This window comes from Crocodylus porosus, unplaced genomic scaffold (genome assembly GCF_001723895.1).
Source record: "Crocodylus porosus isolate Cpor-Errol unplaced genomic scaffold, CroPor_comp1, whole genome shotgun sequence".
NCBI lineage: Eukaryota > Metazoa > Chordata > Crocodylia > Crocodylidae > Crocodylus > Crocodylus porosus.
In genome coordinates, this window is record NW_017728951.1 from 38,759,011 (window position 1) to 38,779,846 (window position 20,836).

General features: G+C 43.4%; 1 protein-coding gene across 1 annotated transcript in view; it reads left to right on the top strand.

The window, feature by feature from the left end:
* Positions 1-20,836, top strand: part of TM9SF3 (transmembrane 9 superfamily member 3) — a 104,461-nt gene that overhangs the window by 65,762 nt on the left and 17,863 nt on the right. The window contains exons 9-10 of the mRNA XM_019555993.1: positions 2,377-2,507; positions 17,364-17,503. Of these exons, the coding sequence (XP_019411538.1) occupies positions 2,377-2,507; positions 17,364-17,503 (271 nt within the window). The remainder of the gene's footprint in view (positions 1-2,376; positions 2,508-17,363; positions 17,504-20,836) is intronic.

Consider the following 20,836-nt stretch of genomic DNA (forward strand, 5'->3'; position numbering starts at 1 on the left):
AGTATGCTGCTGTTAAAATCCACGCACTTTGCCAATTGATAATCAGCATGCAATTCTTGAAGCCATTTTCATCACTTTTTGGCTCTGGTTGCCAAATCTTTGCCATCTCTCTCATAGTCTTTGTTGCTGATTTTGCTCCTGTACGGTATTTGTTCAACTGTATGGATGCATCCAACCTCTGTAGATATTTAAATAAAATACGAGACCATAAAACTTCAAGTAAATTCAACCAAGTGAAAGCAAGCATAAGGTATTTAAACAAGTCTTGCTCAAGTCCCTGAAAAATGTTCTTTGAGTTCTTGCACTCCAAAGCACAGCAGTAATTGCTAGAGATGGTTGCTAATTCCATAACAATCTGTCTAGGTTTTGAAAATCTTTTTCATATTGACTGGTTTTGTTTAGAGGTGCCACTGATGCATCTGTCTGATATCGGATCAGCACCGATTATAAAGAAAATTTACTGTATCAGAATTCGGCTATATTGGGCCCATAATTTGGCCAGTAAATGGCCTGTGAATGCTCCCCACCCCCAGTGCCCTCCCAGACGAACGGCGGGAGCAGTGGCAGGATCCGCCACATGAGCAAGTGAGTGCCAGATGAGCTGCCGGACCAGCAGTGTGCAGTGGTGGGAGCTACCCCCTCCCTCCCTGCACCTCCCGGATGAGCCACATTTCCATCCCGTGTCCACCACGCCCCGGCTGGGCAGTGCTTGCCCCTACCCCAGCCCCACAGCCTCCCTCACTGGGGGGGGTGTTGATCTGCCTCCCCAGCCCCTTCCACCACACCAGACTTACAAGCTGGAGGCAGCTCTCCATGCTGCCTGCATGGGTATTGGAAATTGGATCAGTATCAGCCAATATGCCTCCTGAAAAGTCAGCTATTGGTATTAGCTGCCAAAATCTCTATCAGTGCACCCCTAGATTTATCCTTTTTCATTTATTTATTTATTTATTTTTGAAGGCGCCCATTGTACTGAATTAAATTGTATTGAGTTATTTAAATGTATTAGTACTTATTTTACATGTATGTGGTAATTCAATAGTAGACAGGAAGAACAATGGTAATATTTTCAGTTATTGATATGTAGGAACCTACCAAATACATGATTTTGTGGATTCCATAAAACCCAACATTGCCTGTGAAGCCCAGGCAGTGCCTGCAAAATCCACAGGGGAAAAAAAAACTTACAGAAAAGAAAATGCTCTCTCCTTAGAGGGACCCCTCAGTCTTTGCTGTGCTGCGGCAGCCTGGCAGAGCGGGGAAGGGGGTCTGTCCACTCAAAAGGCAGCAGGCAAGATGGCTGCAGCTCCCATCCCTCGCTGTTGATTGGCTGTGAGGGCTGCCTGTCATATGGTCCTGCCTCTCTCCACCAATTGATAGTGAGGGGCAGGGCTGCATGATGGAGAGCCCTTGCAGCCAGTCAGCGCCTAGGGGCAGGGCCACATGACAGGCATCCCCTGCAGCCAGTCAGTGGTGAAAAGCAGGGGCACTGAGGCCCTTTGGCCAATCAGAGGTGTGAGGGGGGCTCTGCTGTGCTTCGCTCTCAGAATCACTGCATGGGCCCACGTTTTACCTGACAGATTGGGGGGCAGCCCCTGCAAATTAGGTAAGCCTCTATAGATATGACTTCAGAGTTTGTCCCATGAAATTCCACGTGAAGTCAGTCTCAGATCGCTTTCCACTTGACCACTTTTGAAAGTGGAACTTTAAATCCATTGACACAGATACAGAACATTTTACCCAGTAGCCCTTTCTCAAAGAGTTTGCTATCTGTCTTTCTCATATATACAGACAGAAGGTGATCACAGCAACAAAGGGAAGGGAGTGATGCTGAAAATCACTTTATCATGGAGCTAAGCTCAAGTCTTTAGTCCAGCTTTATGTGGCATTTTATGGGTTCTGAGTTGACCTTAGTTGAAATATTGCCGTTAAAGCTGTAAACTGTGTGTTGTCCTTCTTGTAAAATTTAACTAGTGCTTTGAACTGACAGTTTACAACAGTATAAATGTCTACAGATGCAAGTGAGATAACTTCAGTTATAAATACCCATCAGCTGCATTTCTAAACACTTCTTGCATAATAAGCAAAGGTTGTTTTCTATATCACCGTTTCCCATTTTAGGCTGTTGTTCTGCTTCCCATCTCCATATTACTGTATAGAATGGTGTTTTTGAAATCAGATTCTTTGTTAGGTATGAAAAACTGTTGCCTTGTTCTTGTCTGAGTAGATTATTAGCAAGTACTAGTTTCTTTCACTTGGGGTTGGGGGGGGGAGCTAAATACTTTCTATAGAGCTTGTTGCAAGTATAAACTGAGAGAGCCCAAATGAATCACATTCTGTCCTCTACCAAAATGTTGAAATGTGTTCTTCTTACAGGAAGGAGATGGATAAAGCAAATGTTCATTGGGGCTTTCCTTATCCCAGCCATGGTGTGTGGCACTGCCTTCTTCATTAACTTCATTGCCATCTATTATCATGCTTCAAGAGCTATTCCCTTTGGAACAATGGTGAGTGATTTTAATAGAGAACTTGAAATATTATAGCAAACCTAGGAAAATTACCCTCTAAATCAGGAAAGCCCTGTTTCACTGCAAAGTGGACTATAAAGTTCAAATACAGAGAATCTTAAGTACTGTTTCTCTGACAGATAATGTAGAAAATCTGTGGCTGTTGTAATAGCCTGAAAGAATGCCATTCTTACATTAACACTTGTCTTGAAATGTAAAATTCACAGTTGCAATTTATATTAAGGATCCTTGGCTCGCTGTAGTAGCTAACTATTTAGGCTAAGTACAGATGGGAGTGGTGGGGGAGGGGGGGTTAGGGGCAGGTTAGAACACATTAAAAATGGCCACCCAGCTTAATGCAAGTTATGATGTGGGGGCTAGCAGTGGGGGCATTGGGGTGATGGGGGACAAGCAGGCTTGGGGGGGTTATCGGTGACCCTACCCCCCCCCCAACCTGCTCTCGGCAGGAATACTACTGAGATCAAATGATCCTGGCAAGATGTCTGTCTAGTCTCCTCCTGGTCTTCCAAGGTTGGGGACTGCACCACCTCCTTGGGAAGTCTATTCCAGATTCTGGTCACCCTTACTGTAAAGAAGTTCTTCTTTACATCAATCCTGAAACCATCCTTCAGTAGTTTATGGCCATCGCTCCTTGTCCTCCCCTGGGGCGCCCTAGTGAACAGATTTTCTCCCAGCTCCTGATATTCACCCCTAACGTATTTATACACAGCCACCAAGTTCTCCCTCAGTTTTCTCTTCCCCAGGCTGAACATCTCCTTAGTCTTTCCTCATAAGGTTGGTCTTCCAGGCCCTTAATTATTCTTGTGGCCCTTCTCTCAACCCTTTCAGGATTCTCCACATCTTTTTTTGAAGTGCGGGGCCCAGAACCAGACACCCTACTCCAGCTGGGGTCTCACCAGTATTGAGTAGAGAGGAAGCATCACTTCTTAGCCGATGTGTCATGAACACAGCTAAATGCATCTGAGGATGGGGTTGGGGGGGCAGGTATCTGTGGGACTGGTGGGGGGGCAGCTGGGATCTGGGAGGGTCTGGCAGGATCAGGGGAGCTTTTGGGTCTGTAGTGGGGCTTGGAGGCCCCCTCAGTGAACGTACATCCCCATCCCCTGCCCCTCCCCTCACCGATGCTTGCTCAGCTTCTAGCAGGGTTGAACGCTGAGAAATCAGGCACTGGAGCTGCTTGTGGAGGGGTGGGGGTGCTAAAAATTGCCTGGTGTCAGGGGGTTGGGTAGGAAAACTGCAGTTCTGGGGCGGGGGCCTGGGGCCAGTGGCTGGGCTTTTCCAGTCCTGTGCAGGTAACTGTACAGAAATTTTGTGCACTAGTCTAACCTAGATCACTTTAAATTTGAGCATACATCGATCCAGGTCTATCTTAGACCAGGTTCCACTGTCTTTAGATCAGTCTATGTGTGCTGAACTTCTGTATTGTTATGCGTTTAGATTGCTTATCAAACACTTAGACTCGATCTCAGTAAAAGGTCCACACCTGGGTGAACTAAGGTATATCGAATGGCCATTTTTAACACTATCTAACCTCCTCCTAACCATCCTGAACGTCTGCACTTACCCTTAATGTGATTTTCAGTTTGTAATTGAAATGCTGAAAATTGTGAGTGTTGAAATTGCATGGAACCAGTTGCACACACTTAGGTTTTATTCATATTTACTGGGAAGAGATATGGGTCTTGTGCTTTTACTGTGTGGCAATATAGGAACATTGAAAGGGAGGGATGCATTCAGGGGGGTGATGGCTGATGTTTTTGCAACAGGACAGCAGTTCTATTATCTTTAGTTTCAGAATGAAAATTATGATGGGTCGAGGATGCAGGGTGGTAGGTGGGTAGTCAGACCAAAGGCCGAGATGAGTGATAACGTTCATTTTGAGATGCGTTTTTCTGTCAACTGAAGCAGTACTGAAACTTCATTCATGGCACTCATGCTTAAGACTTTCTGTCTAAGGATCTTAGTGCTTCACAACCATTTATTAACTCCCATTACACCCCACTGCCAGTTGGCTATGGTATTCAAGTTAGGTCTGCATCTTGTGCATTTCATGTTTGTGTGTGACGTCTTAAAAACTGAGTCTGTCTGGATGCAGCATCCTCACTTACTGCCTTTCCTGTCCTTCCTATCTACTTGTTCTTTGTCTTAATCCTTCTGCAGCTTTTGTTTAACACTTGGCAGCTCTTTCCTCAGTTGTACATTTTTCCACTTCTCTTTATCATTTTTCTAAATTCAATTTCTTGCCAAAAACTGGTTTTCTTCAATGAGGCTCTACTACTTTAGGTCTCTTCCCTGCCTCTACCTTCCAAAAGTTAAATTCCCTTTCCTTTTTCAAACATTAACAGCTTGCTTAGTCTAGCCCACAAGGTGGAATCTCTCGCTCCCATAAATGCAACTGAAAGTATGTAATGGTCATATTTGCATTGAGCTTGGTATAGATTAAAGGCCCAGTTTTGGCTCTTTCTGCGCTGACCAAACAGAAATGTAAGGTTAGCCTGGATTTTTTAAACCTGGCTCCTAACTTCTAATTCAGCCTCCCATGTTAGTCTCTGCTGGAAAACTTCATTGTAAGGAATTGATTGTGCAGTTTGCAATGGTATATGCACATTTCTGAACTAGTGAGTTACAGCTGGTAACCATTTGGAAGTCTGCGGAGGTTGGTTAGATGTGCCACTTTGGAAATGTGGTATCCAGTCATCTTAATGCATCCCTTTGTGAAATGGTGTTCTCAAAACCATACCTGGGATAGAAATCGTGAGATAGTCTGTCCTGGCAAGATCATTTTATAGGAGATAGTATGCGAGTATAACACAATGAGAATTATTTTTCTAGCTGTTTCATCCCCTTGTGAAAATCCTCTGACTTAGATATGTCACACGTCCCTTCTCCCCCATCCCCAACTGTATTTAATTAGAACTATTTTTTTCACCTACAATGGTATGGAAGAATGGGAATAGCAGGGAAGGTAGTTTTGACTGATGGGTCATACTCACTCCCCTCTGTCATGAAATAAAATTTTATTTGATTTGTCCAACCTGTGCTGACCTTTCAGAGGGTTCGCTGCCACCTCCATTAACTAAGCTGTTTATAACTCCTCTCACATGTTTGGAGATCATACTGCTTTTCACTATGCTGCCAGAACCAGCACGACGTTCACTGGACTGAGTTCTGCGTGAGGTTCTGTTCTGTTCCGTTCCATTTTCACCAAAGTGGCATTGAAGGTTTTTTGCATCCAGCTTTTTTTAGTGTGGAAAAAATTCCCAGGTGGAGAGAGGAAAGTAAGAAAGAGCCTGTAGTGTTGCAGCAAACTGCAGTCCACTGCAAATTGAAAAGAGCAAAGTCACTCCTCCTTTTCCTTACTGTGATATTTTTTTGCTTGGTAAACAAGTTTGGGGTTACTACAGCTGAATCCCTGAAATAAGAGCGGGGTTTAGTGATTTGGTTTTTCCCCAAATAATCCATGTGGTCCTGGTTATAAGCTCAGGCAGGGTACAGCATAAAAGCAATGCAGGTAAAAAACACTTCTGAACCCTCAAGGTTAAATAAAATAATCTGCAGAATGAAATATAAAAATTCTGAACTGTTCTGATTTGGGTAACAAGACTGGCAGTGTCATCTTATTTCAAAATTGTCCTTTCTGTCCCACTATGTACATACAGGGATATGCTTAAATTTGGTCAACCTAAAATCTGATTGGTCATGGTTACTTTTCCTGTTTTATGAAAGCTTGCCCCAGAATGCTAATTGTTTAATAGTAAATTAGAATGCATAAGCATATTCATATAATGCAAGAAAAATCACTTGTTCATGTCTGAGTTACTAAAGGTGATGATAAAGTTGTGATTTTGGAACTTGCTGAATGAAAAAAAGCCTTCTAATATTTTAACATGGCATGCAGAAGCAGCACCATAGTCTTCTTTCAGGCTGCAACCTAAAAGGAATTTCAGAATTTTTATTAAACATTTTTTTTCTCGTGTAATAGTTGTTGTCAACTTGTGGAGTTTAATTTTGTATCATTTTCTTAACTATCAATATTGCATTACTCTTTAGTGTCTGAACAGCTAATGTTTCACAAAATGGTAGGACATTAGCTGGATCCAGCTTGCCCAGCATCTGTATAGACCAGGCGCTTCAGTGGGGCTTTGGGGGGCTTTAAATCGTTGGTAAAATAAAGCATACATCAATCACATCACAACTTTTTTTTGTGCCTTGTAAAATGTTTTAACTTGTGGAAATCACCTATGCAACTCAAATTCAGTTTCTAAAAGACACATTGTTAAACTGAAGGATGAAGGTGGCAGAAATCATAATTTTAAAGAACTTTTTACTTCCATTCAGGCCTTCAGTAGTTTTTCATTGATGGTCATAAAAGAATTTATACATGGCTGGCTTCAGTTTTTCCTATTGCTAGCATTTACCATATTTTCTAGTATGCACATGCATCCCACCCCCCAATTCAGTTGTTGAAATTAGGGTCCACGTTATAAACAAAGTAATGCAGTAATATCAGTTTCTGCCTCTGTTTGGGAAAACAGAAGTAATGCTGCTAGGTTTCACATGGGGCTCCGTAGCTGCTGGCTGTGAACATCTCCTCCCTACCAGAGGCTCCTGCTGCAGAAACTCAGTTACTTACTGCTATGTATCAGTGGTTCCAAGGAAGGATCTTTTTTCTCCATGCTGACTTTCAAGAGCAAAATGCATATATTGGGGCATATTGTATGCAAGAAAATATAGTATGTTAGGGTCTTAATATAGCCTTTTACAAGAAGTGCAAGACTTACAGTAATTAATACAGTATCGAGTTGAATATTTGTCACTTTTCATCGACTGAATCATGTTTGTTCTTTACAGAAGATATGCAGACCAAGAATTAAAGAGTGATTTTTGTGATGTCTGTGTTAATTGGTTTGTGCTAAAATGAAATCTTGTATCGTTTTTCTGTGCTAAGCAAGCGGTCATATCCAACAGTGTCAGAAAGGTTTACAACATTGATCACTGACACGTGTAAAGAGGCTGTATTTTACTGCTGAGCAGGCATTCACAATATCACATTTCTCATTCGTATTCTGATTTGGAGTTTCGGAATGCTGACAGAAGGGAATTCCACCTGCAATGAAGTTTTAGTCTAGTAATTCTGTTCAGCTCATTTTATTTTAAGGTCACAGAAACATGCCCATACAAAAGCAATTGAGAATGTAAATCTTAAAGGGTCAGCTACTGTGTGTGCAGGACTCCTTATACACTCAGTGATTTTTATGATCTCTAGCTTTTTATGAACTTATGTTCAAGTCATAATTACTGTGTGGTAATAAACCTCCCTTCTGCTAAAAGCTTGGAAACTCCAGTGGAGCAGGTTGTAGATTAGAAAGTTCATCAGAAAATCTGTGCTGTAATCAGTTTTAATCAACTGACGGAATAGTTGTGTAGGAGGAAAGGTAAGAGCTTAGAAATTAACCTTCTTGGAGTACGTACCTTTGTCCTTGGGAGCCCCTAACTTCTCCATGTGCAGAGGTTGTCCATGCCCTCCTGCTCCCCAGAGTAGATAAGCTTCTAAAAGTCTCTAATGGCAAAGTTACTCCTGTTCAGGGCAGAAACGATACCCAGTCTAGTAATAGGACTTTATGGAGAATCTTATCTTCTGAGCCTTTAAGGCTGCTGAATGGTTTTTGTTTAGGCCTCGTTGTGACTTAGTCCTTCACCACTCCATATTTCAGATATGCCCTGCTAGGGGTCTCTCAGGAACCACAACAACAGCAAATGGGTTCCCTTCCTCTGTTATCCACTGACATAAATTTAGGGCTGGGGCTCCATTTTTGACCTTTTTAGTATTCAATTATTTGTTGGCCGATTGATTGTTTTGTTTTTGTATGCTGCTCTTCCCCAAGAAGGCTCAGGACAGCTTACAAAAAAAATTAATTGTATGAAACTGATAAAATAAGTAATAAAACAGTGCCCCAAACAGTGGCACAGGACTCAGCCTGCCTGCCAAGAGCAGTCCTAGATGAAAAGGTCCTACAGTGCTTCTGGAAGATGCTTAGGCTCAGGCTTTGGTGTGAGCCTCCAGCGGCAAGTGAGTTTCAAAGCTAAGGAATGACTACCAAGAACAACCCCTCACTTACTTTCACTGAACGATCTTGGTTTACAGATGAAACTTGTAGGAAGTTGTTTGCAGCTGAGATTAGGTATCATAAGGGATTATAAGGAAACAAGGGAGGAACCTGATTGACAAGGGAAGGTTGAACCCCATCAGAGAAGTGTCCCTGCCATCCCATCACCCTTCCCAAATTTATGCCTGCAAATCACTGTCACTTCTTCTCTTGTCTGCTTTCAGTTTCAAGGCAGGATCATCTTGGACTAAACTATTGCAGCCAAGTAGCTGTGTAACCTGTTCTTGAAAAGTTCTATGGGTGGAGATTCCCAATTTCTCTATGAAGCCTGTGCCAATCCTTGACCATTCTTATAGTCAAAGTCATTCCTAATTTCCAATTTTAAATTTCCCCTGTTCCAGCTTATGGCCATTGCTCTTAGTCCTGCCCCTTTGGCCACAGAGAAAATCCCATCTCTATCCTCTCTGTAATTACCCTTCAGGTATTTGAAGATGTTAGCAAATCTCCCTTCTTCTCCAGACTAAATAACCCTAGCCTTTCCTCCTAAGAATTGCCTCTGAGACCCCTTTATTTTTGTTGATCTGTGCTGTGAGGCGTGGAGTAATGCTAAGTAGTGTAGCAGAATCACTTTCCTTGATCTGCAAGTGTTAATACAACCAGTATTCTGCGGTGGGGGGGGCATTGTATGTTTGGGGAGTTTTTGCAACAAAAGCACCATTGTTGGTTTATATTCAGTTTATAGTCCCCTGTAACCCCCAGGTCCTTCTCTGCAGTACTGCAGCCAGTTAGCCATTCCCCAGTCTGCATTTATGCATGCACTTATTCCATCCCAGGTGCAGGATGTTGCATTTGCCCTTGTTGAATCTCATCTGATGATCTGCACTACTCCTGACTTAGTTACTGTTAACTCAATTGGCAGATGTTTGCACTGTGGATCTAAAATTGCTAATCTGCTGGCAGATGATGTGGGTATTGTAGGACTCCACAATGAAAAATGTGATTTGCAGTTTGCCTTTTAACAGCAGAAAATTGCATAAAAGGTGTGAAGGGCACTAAGGTTAAATAGTGCTAAAATTGCCCTCAGTTTGGCTCTCTTGTGCATATGTATTGAGACAGTCCTTCAGATGCATCAGGACTGTCCAACTGGCAGCCCGTGGATGACATCTAGCCCCTGACAGGTTAACCTGCAGCCTCTGGACTCCTGGTCTGGACACCACTTTGCCCGCTGCTCTTCTGCTGCTGCTGGAGTCCTTAAGGCTTCCACTTGCTCCTCCTGCTTGCACTTCCTGCCCCTGCCTTTGGGGGTAGGGAGGCCTCTGGGCCTGAGGGAGCACACAACTAGGGGCCTCAGGGGATCCTGGGACTTTGCACGGTGCAGCAGGTGGAGGTGGAGCCCCCATGGCAAATGGGAGTGCCAGCTTGGTGCAGCAGGGCTGGCTCGTGGGATGGGGCTGCACACTGGCTCAGAGCCCAAGTGGTGTGGGGGCTGCAGGCACCCTGGCCACTCAGAAGTTGGACAACCCTGAGTTACCTGACTGAGTCACACCCCCCTACACACACCCCTGTTATATGACCTGACTCATTCAGTGCACAGGATGGCCTGAGCTCTGAGGATGAACTAGGCCTGCATAGTAAAAAAGACTGGTCTGTAGGACCCTGCTTCATTTGATGCAGAATCTGAGAGTTGTATGGTGAATGAGATGTGACTGCAAGAAGAGGCTGCTCGTTGCTACTGCACAGTAGGGTTGGAAACAACCTGTGCTCTGCTGGGACTGCACAGTAACAACTGTGCAGTTGAGGGCATGTGTAGAGGCATCCTGGCACTCGACATCTAGTAGTACCAGAGGACTAGATTGTGTCCCTGCTTCTTCTGCAGAGTTCCTGTGTGCTGCTGGCCAGGTCCTGTGAAGCAAGTTTGTCTGTCAGCTACTTGTTCTCACTTTCTAGGTGCCCAATTGAAGATGCTAGTGGCCTAGGTTACAGGAGAGTTGAACATTCAGAAGCAAGTGAAAGTGTGTTCACTGTAAACTAACTCATGTTACTTTTCTTAAATTAGCCTAGCTCAAGTAAAAGCAGTGATGGTGCAAAATAACACGTTGGCTCATGTGTCATTGCTGGCACTGCATACAGTTGTGCTTGTCACTAAGACTTTGTGGGGCAGAGACTGTTAGTTTTCTGCTGTACTGTAAACTATGTGGCAATATGTATTGTTGCTCTGGTGAACAAAGACAAATAATCTATTGTTTTTGAGCAAATGGGTACAGTTTGGTGGGGGGGGGGAAGGATTCTAGGAGCTGGAAGGCCAGCCTTTGTCCACACTGAAACATGGTCATTGAACTGGCTGATTGTACTCTCACTTGTTTTGTAGCAGTAGTTCTCAACCTTTCTTCAACTCAAGGCACCCTTGTTAGCCACAGGACACCCCTCCAGAAAATGCAGATTCTTTGTTTTCACTTTGACTGCAGAAAAACAATAGAACAATTTTTTTGTTGCCAAGGACTCAGAAAGACCACCCCAGGTCAGAGTGTATTTAACACAACAGATTCCTATTTGAAATCTTTGGGTTTCTGTAGATTTGTCATGTGGATCATGTTTGCACACTTAACAGTGCTAAATTTTGTGGCATCCTGCTGCACACTTGAAAGGATGTCAGCGGGCCATCAGGTGCCATAGCACCCTGGTTGAGAATCATTATTCTATAGTCTACCTGATGAGGGGCCAGCCAACGTGCTTTGGAAATGCCCTTATATTTGAGGTGAGGCTTTTTATTTTTTGTTTTAGCAAGTGTGAGGGAGCTGAAGATAAGGGTAGTGCTCAAGTTACAACTACAGATAACTTTGCAAAGAAAGCAAGCCCTGAGGTTGATTGGAGTTGTGCTTGCAGATGTTTAAAAAAACAACAACAACCAAAAAAACGTGCTTTACCAGAAAAAGCATCATGAGACTTCAACTTAGCTCCACAGTGTCTGTATAGACCAGGCACTTCAGTGGGGCTTTGGGGGGCTTTTTTCTAATAGCTGATTCAATCAGCTATTAGATAAGTGTCAAAAAGCCCCACTAAAGCGCCTGGTCTATACAGATGCTGGGCAAGCTGGATCCAGCTAATGTGCTGCTTCTGGGCATGTGCTGCTGGGCTTAGTGTGGGTGGGGATGTGTGGAGTTTAAAGTGCCTTTTTTTTAACATCTGCAAGCAGCCATAAAGTGCTGCAGCACGTTAAGTTCTTTGAAATCACTGGCCACAGGCATCTCAAATTAGGCTGTCAAAAACAGTGTTCTCTTGACTTCATAGGTATCTTGGTTCCCCATCTGTTAAATGAGACTATCCTCTCACTGCATAGAGATCTTGTGAAATTAAATCAATCAGTGTCTAATGTTCTCAGGTGCTATAGTGATGGAACCATAGAAAAGGCTGTGAGGAGATGAATTACTCTGCATTCTGCTGGGTTTAAAGCATGACCAGTAAATAGGATATGGGGCCACACACTGAATGATGAGTGTAAAGCAGCATTGAATCGCTGCTCACGCAGCAGTCGCAGTCTCTTTACCAAAAAATGAGGCAGGGGTCCTGTACAGAAGTTAAAGTAGCATAATGCTTGTGCAAAAAGGGGTGAGATTAAGGTTGTGTAGGGTATTCATTCTGGTATTTCTTAGCTTTTGGGTGCTTGACATTTAATGTACTTTTCAATATGTAACAATGGAGATACTTGAGTTAAATATTAAATCTTAACCAGGTAAATTTAGTGTGATATCTCTGACTACTCTAAGTTTCCATTCCTTTAGCTTTTGCCTAGGGGCCTGCAAACATTGCTTGTTCTGTATGTTAACTCTTCATATCTGTAACCCTTTATTACTTTGCTAATTCAGTATCCTCCACTTAACCTTACTCATGGGGAGGTGTCCTATGATCTCTGGCATACAATAGTAGTAGCTGACTGGAATGATCAAGCTGCCTCTTCGTTGGCAGTTAATTTTTATTTTATTTTTCCCTGGTGCATTAAGCAGTCGGACACCAAAGCCTGCCAGTGGCTGTTTAATATTTGATGTGCTCATAAAAATTTTAATTATCACCTCTGAATGAAATTTTATCTATAGTTGTCAGAAAATATGAAACGCAGCACTAGAACATAAATTTACCTCTCTCGATTTAATGTTTCTTTTCAAACAAGAAAAATTAAATGTTGCACGTTCAGTCAAGGGCAATAGAATACTGAATTCTCCCTTCCCTCCTTCAGAAAGGGAGATTTTAAAGAATGCAGGCAGCTGGAGTGGAAGATCTGTCATGCCAGCTGAAATCAGGAAACAAAATTAAGGGCTGATATTTAAATAATGGGTGTTTTTAGACAAAGAAAATACAGTAATCAAGATAGTTCAATCTTGAAGGTGCTAAAAAGATAATCAAATATTTATTTTTTTCGTTTAAATATTTAGTAATATCCATCAGGGTGGGAGGGGGTTGTTTTGTTTGACTGATCAAAAGCAGGTTTTGCAAATTCAATAGAGTAAAACATATAAATTCCTTCCTGTCCCAGTGGTGTGGTTAAAACCATCCTTTGAATATCTGTGGCTGACTACTGAAAAATTTGGAGTGAATTTTTAGGGCCCAATTCTAGTGTTGGAGATTTCTGTAGCTGATCCCTCTGTGTTTATGCAAAATAACTTGGCTTTCAGGTGATATTTAAGCCAAGCAACTGCTTTTGTTTGAGTATGCATCAGTGATGCTTTTTCTATAGGTGCACAAGATCAAATTTTTGAACACTAGTGTCAAAGTAATCCAAGTGCCCTGGAGTTGCAGTGTTCCCTCAAATTTCTGTTGCCTTGTGAAGGAGCTAGATCAGGGTCAGAAATATTTTTGGGAAGTGCCAAAAACTTGACTTGTAAGATGTTGGTGTGCCCCCGGAGTGGATGGCTGGGGAGCCACAACGAGCCCAATCCTTATTGTGTTAGCACAGCCTTGGCTTCTTCCCTGCTGTCCATCGAGAGGCATGTAAGCACCGGCTACCAGCAGTGAGCTGAGCTGGGGCTCTGCAAACCTTAATGCAGTGGCTTGCAGCCTCCCTGCTTCCTGCTGCGAGCAGCCTGGGCTCTGTGGTAGGCAGCAGGGGCCTGCCCAGAATCTGGGCTGGCTGTGGCGGATGCCCAGGAGGCTGTAAACTGCTGTGCCAAGGTCTGCAGAGTCCCAGTGTGGCTCATTGCTGGTGGTGGGTGTACATGCATGCCTCGCAGGGAAGCTGCGAGGGTCCCAATCCTTGTTGTGGCAGTGCAGCCCTGGCCCCTTCCCTGTTGTCAGCCCTGTGGCGTGTACACCCAAGCAAAATGCCTTCGCATGCCACACTCTGACATGCATGTCAGGGGTTGCTGACCCATGAGCTAAATAAAGGCCAGTGTGTCACTGCTCCTGAAAACCTAAAACTCATCCTTTCAAACTTTCAAGAAATCCATGTCCCCTGACTGACTGTCTTGATACTGGAAATAAAAGCACCACTCGCTACACCAGAACTGCTTTTCATAACAACTTGAGGGCCAGTGAAATTGCACCAGGTGTTCCGTGCTGTGACCTGTCATTGACAGCTCCATCATCACATCTGGTATCGGCATCCAGACAAAAGGGCAAGATCAAAAGGTACAGCTTGAAGGAACTGAGAGACAGATCCAGAAAGCAAGAAATGCTGTCCCTGAAGCAGATAAGGTAATGATCTTCTAGAGAGAGTTTTAATCTTATTCTTTTACCAGTAGACCTCTGCAAACCTGGTCTGGATCTAGCACTCGGCCTTGATTGCTCTACCAATTACAGGCCTAAGAGAGATTCTCAGAATGCCGCCTAAAACTGGTCTAGAAATGCCTTTGGCATGGTGCTGATGTATGTTGCCAGAAGCAGAGCCAACATATTACCACACAGTACGGGCACATGCCTCTCCTAGTTCAGGAGAGGGCCTGAGGTAGCGCTTGATCTCCATCTCACAAGGTGCTGAAACAGCATGCTTCATCTGCTGCCTCTATTGCACATACCACCACGTTAACCAGGCACTGAATCTGACAGAAATGGCAAGGGTTGGTTACAGGAAAGCTGGTCAGAGCTAGCAGCTACTTGTCAGGAAGTGACTTGCCCTATTCAGTCAGGCTCAATCCACTGTTGAGTCTAACACATGGGTGTTGGACATGATTTGGTTCTGGGTTCAAAAGTATGTTGTCCAAGGTAAGTTCCAATTACTTAAAACAAAAACAACCCCCGTGCCCTGCCCCCCCAGCCCACCTTAGAACTTAGTACAACTGCAGGCACATGTCCCTTCACTTAATAGACTTCACCTACAGACCCATGTCTCCTGTAACTTTTTGATCAGTCTATTACCTATCCCTGCAGTGGGGCAGAGGCTTGATGTACACCTTACCCAAGGTGATCTTCAAGATTAAGAGAGATGGTCACAAACATCCTGGTAGTACCATACCATCCAAGACGGTTCTTGCTAACAAGCTTAATACAAATGCTTGTTTAGTGACACCATCTAACTCCTAGATTGGGTGGATTTGATCTCTTAAAACCACAGCCAGAACCTCTATTCAGATCTGAAGGCACTGCCCTGGACTGGCTGTTTCACTCAGCTTTGTTCAAATTCACCTTAAATCAAGTTCAGTTTGTCACCTGCCTCTGTGGTTGTGCTTAGTTTTCTCTCACCAACTGATACTGAAGCTTTTTTTAAAGGGCTGCTTCATGCCTACTTAACTCTGAGAGCCCACTGTAGCTTGGGACCTCAGTTTAGGTCTTCTGAAACTCAAAGGAGCCTACGTGAGGCTCCCTCAGAATGTTTTCATATCATCACACCCTGAAGCTGTTCTCCTATTTGTTCTGATCCAGAATAGTGAGTGATGTCAAGGTATCCATGGCTCAACTCTCAAACTTCCCATACAACACTTCAGAGAAGAGAGATGATGCAAAGGCCTTGCCTGAAATGGTCTCAGAAATTTTCCTGACCCAGTTCTTAAACTTAGCTGTGTTTGGTTTTTTTTTTCTCTGAAGTTACAAGAAAAGAAAAGGCACATGCTAGAGTTATCCAGATTTATTTTTTTATGGTATTGACAAACTAAAGCAGTGATTCTCAACACGGGTGTTATGAGATCCTTTTAAGGGTGCCACTCAGTATTAGTAACTCATACACACTTCACAAAGTAAACCCAGAGATTTTGAATAGAAATCTACAGCGTCAAAAACATTCTGACCTGTTGTGATCTCTTTGAGTTCTTTGCAACAAAAGAATTGCTCTGTTATTTGTCTGCAGTCGAAAGTGAGTGAAAGCTAAGAGTTAGCATTTCTTGAGAGGTGCCTTGAGACTAAGCAGGTTGAGAACCACTGGACAAACTGGGGCATGCCTGCCTGTTTTCCAGCTATAGCCTTGCTCAGAGGCAAAGCAGTCGCATGTTAAAGGTTTAGAAACGAGATAATCTAGTGCACCTCTTTTCTTAGCAGCCAATTACTGTTCAATTCATGCAGCTGGAACTCCTCATGCCTACTTTCCTGAGCTGCTGTTTTCTGTCTGCCTAAAGTTTGGATCCACAATGATCCATACTCAAAAAGGAATGGATAGTTATTCTAGGATAACTCAGATTGTTAGATGTTGTTTGTGTGGATATCACAACCTGCCCTCATATCAGCTTCTGGGAGTCCTTGGCTACCATGGGCTGGGGCTTGTGTGGAAACTGAAGGAGGAGGGCTGGCTGCTTTGACAGAGAGACCAAGAGCATTGAGCTCACTCATGAAGTGCCTGCAGATGTACAGTAGGATCCACACGGAGAACGTCTCTAAGGACTGTAGTTACTGTATGGTCAGCAGCTGTTCTATTTTTAATCATTGGTATCTGGGAGTGGTATGGAGCCATTAAATATTTAAGTAATTTGATATATCAAAGTTACATGGTTAGAAAACATTCTGCTGAATCCTTAAAATTCTTCTTTTTGAACTGCAAAAATCCATTGCCTTTCATGAACAGAAAAAAATAACACTGTCTCAGAACTGGAGACTCTTTGCTCCAGAGTCTTTGGAGGTACTTTCTGTTGCATCTGCTAACTCCAGCCAAAATACTTGTTGCTGCATGCAGAATTGTACACCTGATTTGCATATGTATTTATTGCAGTTGCACCTGTAAATTGAGTAACCGTGTATGCAAATAGTTAGGTGTCTGACAGCTTTTTTGTATAATTACCCAGGTTGCAGGCCCATGGTATCAGGCCCCAAATGTTAGTATGACTAACATGATATGGTTTCAGTGTATTTTTTGGAAGACTTTTACAGATTAAGAACTTTGAGGCCTGACATTTATATTTGTAACAGGCATTGACAGTTAACAGATGGACAGTAATGATCAAAATTAATGTATTTTGATGATAAGCTCTGCTGCAGTGAAATGCAATAAAGGATCCCGTTTGTTTCAGCCCTTCATAATGTGCAAATTATAGCTTTACTTCAGGGATTGTGAATAAAAATATCTCAAAAGTGCTGTAAATCTCTTGCAACATAATGGAAGGTGGTTAAAATATTTTAATGCATTTTAGTGTCTTCTAGCAACTTTGGTTAAATTTGGCTTGGAACAAATACACGTGTTGCCTTAGTCAACAGTCCAGAAAGTGGCTAGATGTTGGCTAATGTCATGTCACCAGGAATATGCTAAAATCTGTTAGCTATTTGAGATGTCTCGCTTTTCCTCTATCCATGATCTCATACCTGTTTGTTGAATTCACAGGTGGCCGTATGCTGTATCTGTTTCTTTGTCATTCTTCCACTGAACCTTGTTGGTACAATTCTTGGTCGAAATCTGTCAGGCCAGCCCAACTTTCCTTGTCGTGTTAATGCTGTGCCTCGTCCAATACCGGAGAAGAAATGGTAAAGAGAATCACTTGTAAATCACGCGTAATCACTTGAACTTAAATGTCCTCAGAATTGTTGTTGGATTGTGATCACCGAGTATTCTAGAAAAGCATTTTAAATTTGCTTAAATCAAGAGTTGGTCACAGAGGAAAACTTCTATCAAAACTTATTTGCAGTATTTCTCTTTAAAGAGATGCTGAATAGATTGGATGGCTACTGGTCTTTTCCCCTTCCCCCCAGTTTTTGGGTCATTAGTTTGTATTCTGTTTAATTAGGCAGTGACTGATATGGAAACATTTGACTATTCAGTTTCCTATTTTAAAATGAGTGGTTCTAATCCTGTTTTTGACAGACAGGGATCTCTAGAAATTAAGCGTCCTCATCCTCAGTTAGCATCTTTTGCTGGATTTAGGATTGATTGAGCCTTGGAGATGGAGCTCTTATAGCTCAGAGTGAGTTTCTTCAGGTTATGGCTGAGGTGTGCTTGCAGGGTGTTGTGGAGAGGGGTTGGGGATACATCAGGCATTTCATCTGTCTGTTCTCTACATTAGATGTGAATAAATGGAGCTCTTGAGTTTCTAAGCCATAAGTCTGGCACTTCCCTTAAGTCTTGTTTATTTCTTAACTGAATGTAAAGGGATGATCAGTATCAAAAATTGTTTTTGCAGCTTGTAGCACGGGGTGGGCAAAATGTGGCCCATGGGCTGGATCTAACCTGCCAATTGGCTGGATCCGGCCTGCGGCTGCCCCTGCAATGCTCCACATGGGGCTGAGCCCCACCCACTCCCAACCTTGCAGCCAACACAGGCACTCCCCTCACCTCCAGCTGTGGCTCTTGCTCCTATGACGGTGCGGCACAGCATAGCAGGAGCAGCAGCAACAACTGCAGCTGGAGGTGAGGGAAGCGGAACAGCCTGGCCAGTGTGCAGCCTGGCCTGGCACAATGCGGTTCAGCTGCAAGGCCAGGGACTGCATGGTGTGGCACGATGCCAGCACAACCCGGCCTGTCCCTTCCATGCTACTGCATGGGTTCTGGCCTTGCAGTGAGGAGCCACAATGCTACTGGGACAGGCCAGGCCAGGCTGGCTCTGTGCTGCATTGCACGGTCCTTTTCTGCAAGGCCAAGACCTATGTGGCACAGAATGGAGGAAATGAGCCAGAACAGGCTGGCTACATGCTACACTGCATGGGTCCTTGCCTTGCAACCAGAAACTGTGCCACAGCTGAGCCGGGCTGGTTCTGTGCCACTCTGTGTGGTCCCCAGCCTTACAGCTGAAACTGCATTGTGCCAGGCTGGGCCAAGCTGGCCCTGTGCCATGCCATATGGGTCCTGGCCAAGATGGGATGGACAGGGCTGGCTGCCCACCATACCCCCAGCGCACAATCCCCGCCCACCATAACACCACACACACTCCCACCATCCCCACACACACTGACACTCACCCACACTCTCCCACATACCCCACACCTATACCCCTCAACGCTCACTCCTACCCACTCCCCAATCACACAGTCCCCACATATACCTCCTTAACCCTCCCACACACAATACACAAGAGTAAGAGTATAATTTGAGCTATTATGCAGTTGCCTCTGGATACACTATGCAAACGCACATAAATTGCAACAAAAATATTTTTTAAAATAAAATTAAAGTAAGTTATAGTAGAAGTTTGATATTTAGTATATGATTTGTTTTTTCCCCAGTTTCAAGATGGCAACCACCCCCTCCCAAAAGGAGTACTTCCAGGGCAAGGGGTGGGACTTCTGGTGGCAAAGGTCAGGGATTAGGGGCAGGACTTCTGGTCACAAGATAGCAACCAGGGGCAGGACAGCTGTCAGGGGGTGGAGCTACACATGCAGCCCCTGACAGCTCACCATAGATTTCATAGACATCAAGGCTGGAAGGGACCTCGGAAGATCATCGAGTCCAGCCCCACACCTGAAGGGCAGGAAGTCAGCTGGGGTCATAGGATCCCAGCATGATGAGCATCCAGTTTGCTCTTGAAGGTGTTCAGTGTGGGTGCTTGAACCACCTCCGATGGCAGGCTGGTCCGGTGTCATTATGCTGCCCTCCAGCCAAAACAATTGCCCACCCCTGTTGTAGCATGCGTTTCATGAATGTCATCTCCTTGTCCTATTAGCATGGCTCTGAAGAGGAAGCAAACCATGAAAATAAAGCATCTTTAGCAAATGATTTTCATATGTTTCCTTCCCTTTCACAACTGGAAAAGTAAAGGGGACAATGGGATCTGTACATCCCTGGCGTCCAAGAAATGTTGTGCCTTGAATCTCCTTTGTTAGTGCTGGGGTTGCCCAGCTGAAGAACAGAGATTTGATTAATGTACAGGTCCATATCTTGGGGAGCTGTTGGACTTTTCAGTTAGGATGACAGATAGAAAGAAATGAGATGCTTTGTAATGAAGGTGAAATTGTGAAACTGTCAACTTAGACAAGTCTCCCTATAAATAATAAAGGAAGCAGCAAATTGAATCACTGCATTGCATCTAGTTAGACTTAGCCTCACTGTAGGAACTTTGAAGAGATGACCTCTGGGAAGTGACAGTAACGTGCAAGTAGCTAAGTATTTTAGTCTAGAATCATGGCATAGATGTCAGTATAGAATTTCAGTAATTCTGAACCAATAATCATTTTTATGTAAAATATTTTTCTCATAGTTTGTTATTCATGGTTACAGTCTCTTGTAAAAATTATTAAAGTTTGGGTTTCAATGGTTTTAATTATGAGTGCAATAAACACCTATATATAATATGTTTTTGTTAAATATTGGATTTAGGCAGAAGTGCATGCACATGTGAAACTTGAAATAGCTCTACCAGTTATGAACATCGAGCACACTTAGGAATAATAGGAATAATACTTATTTGCAGACACTGAAGATGGTGGGTAAAAGAAGGTATTATTTTACTTTCTAGTTGGAGAAAATAGAAACAGAGTGAACTTGCCAAAGACCACAGACTTACATTTGGTAAAAATGGATATGAAATCAGATTGTTTGATTTCTATAACCACAATAATGTCTTGTAATAAAATAGTGTCCCTCCAGTACTTGGGTAGGTAGCAATTTTCATTTCAGAATTCATTTAACATTTCTTACATCATAGAGCTTTAGTGAAGTTTTGTGGCCAAGACTTTAAAAAGAGCAGATTGTAGTTACACTTTTAAATAATAGGGGTGCACCGATAAAGAGTTTCCTAGTCAACACCGAGGGCTGATTATTTACCAGCCATATTGATCAATACCAATCTGATAGCTGATTTATAGGAATGCAGCCCACTAGTTTGGTGAATCCTGTCTGGCCGGTAAGTCTGCGGGGGGGAGGTAGAG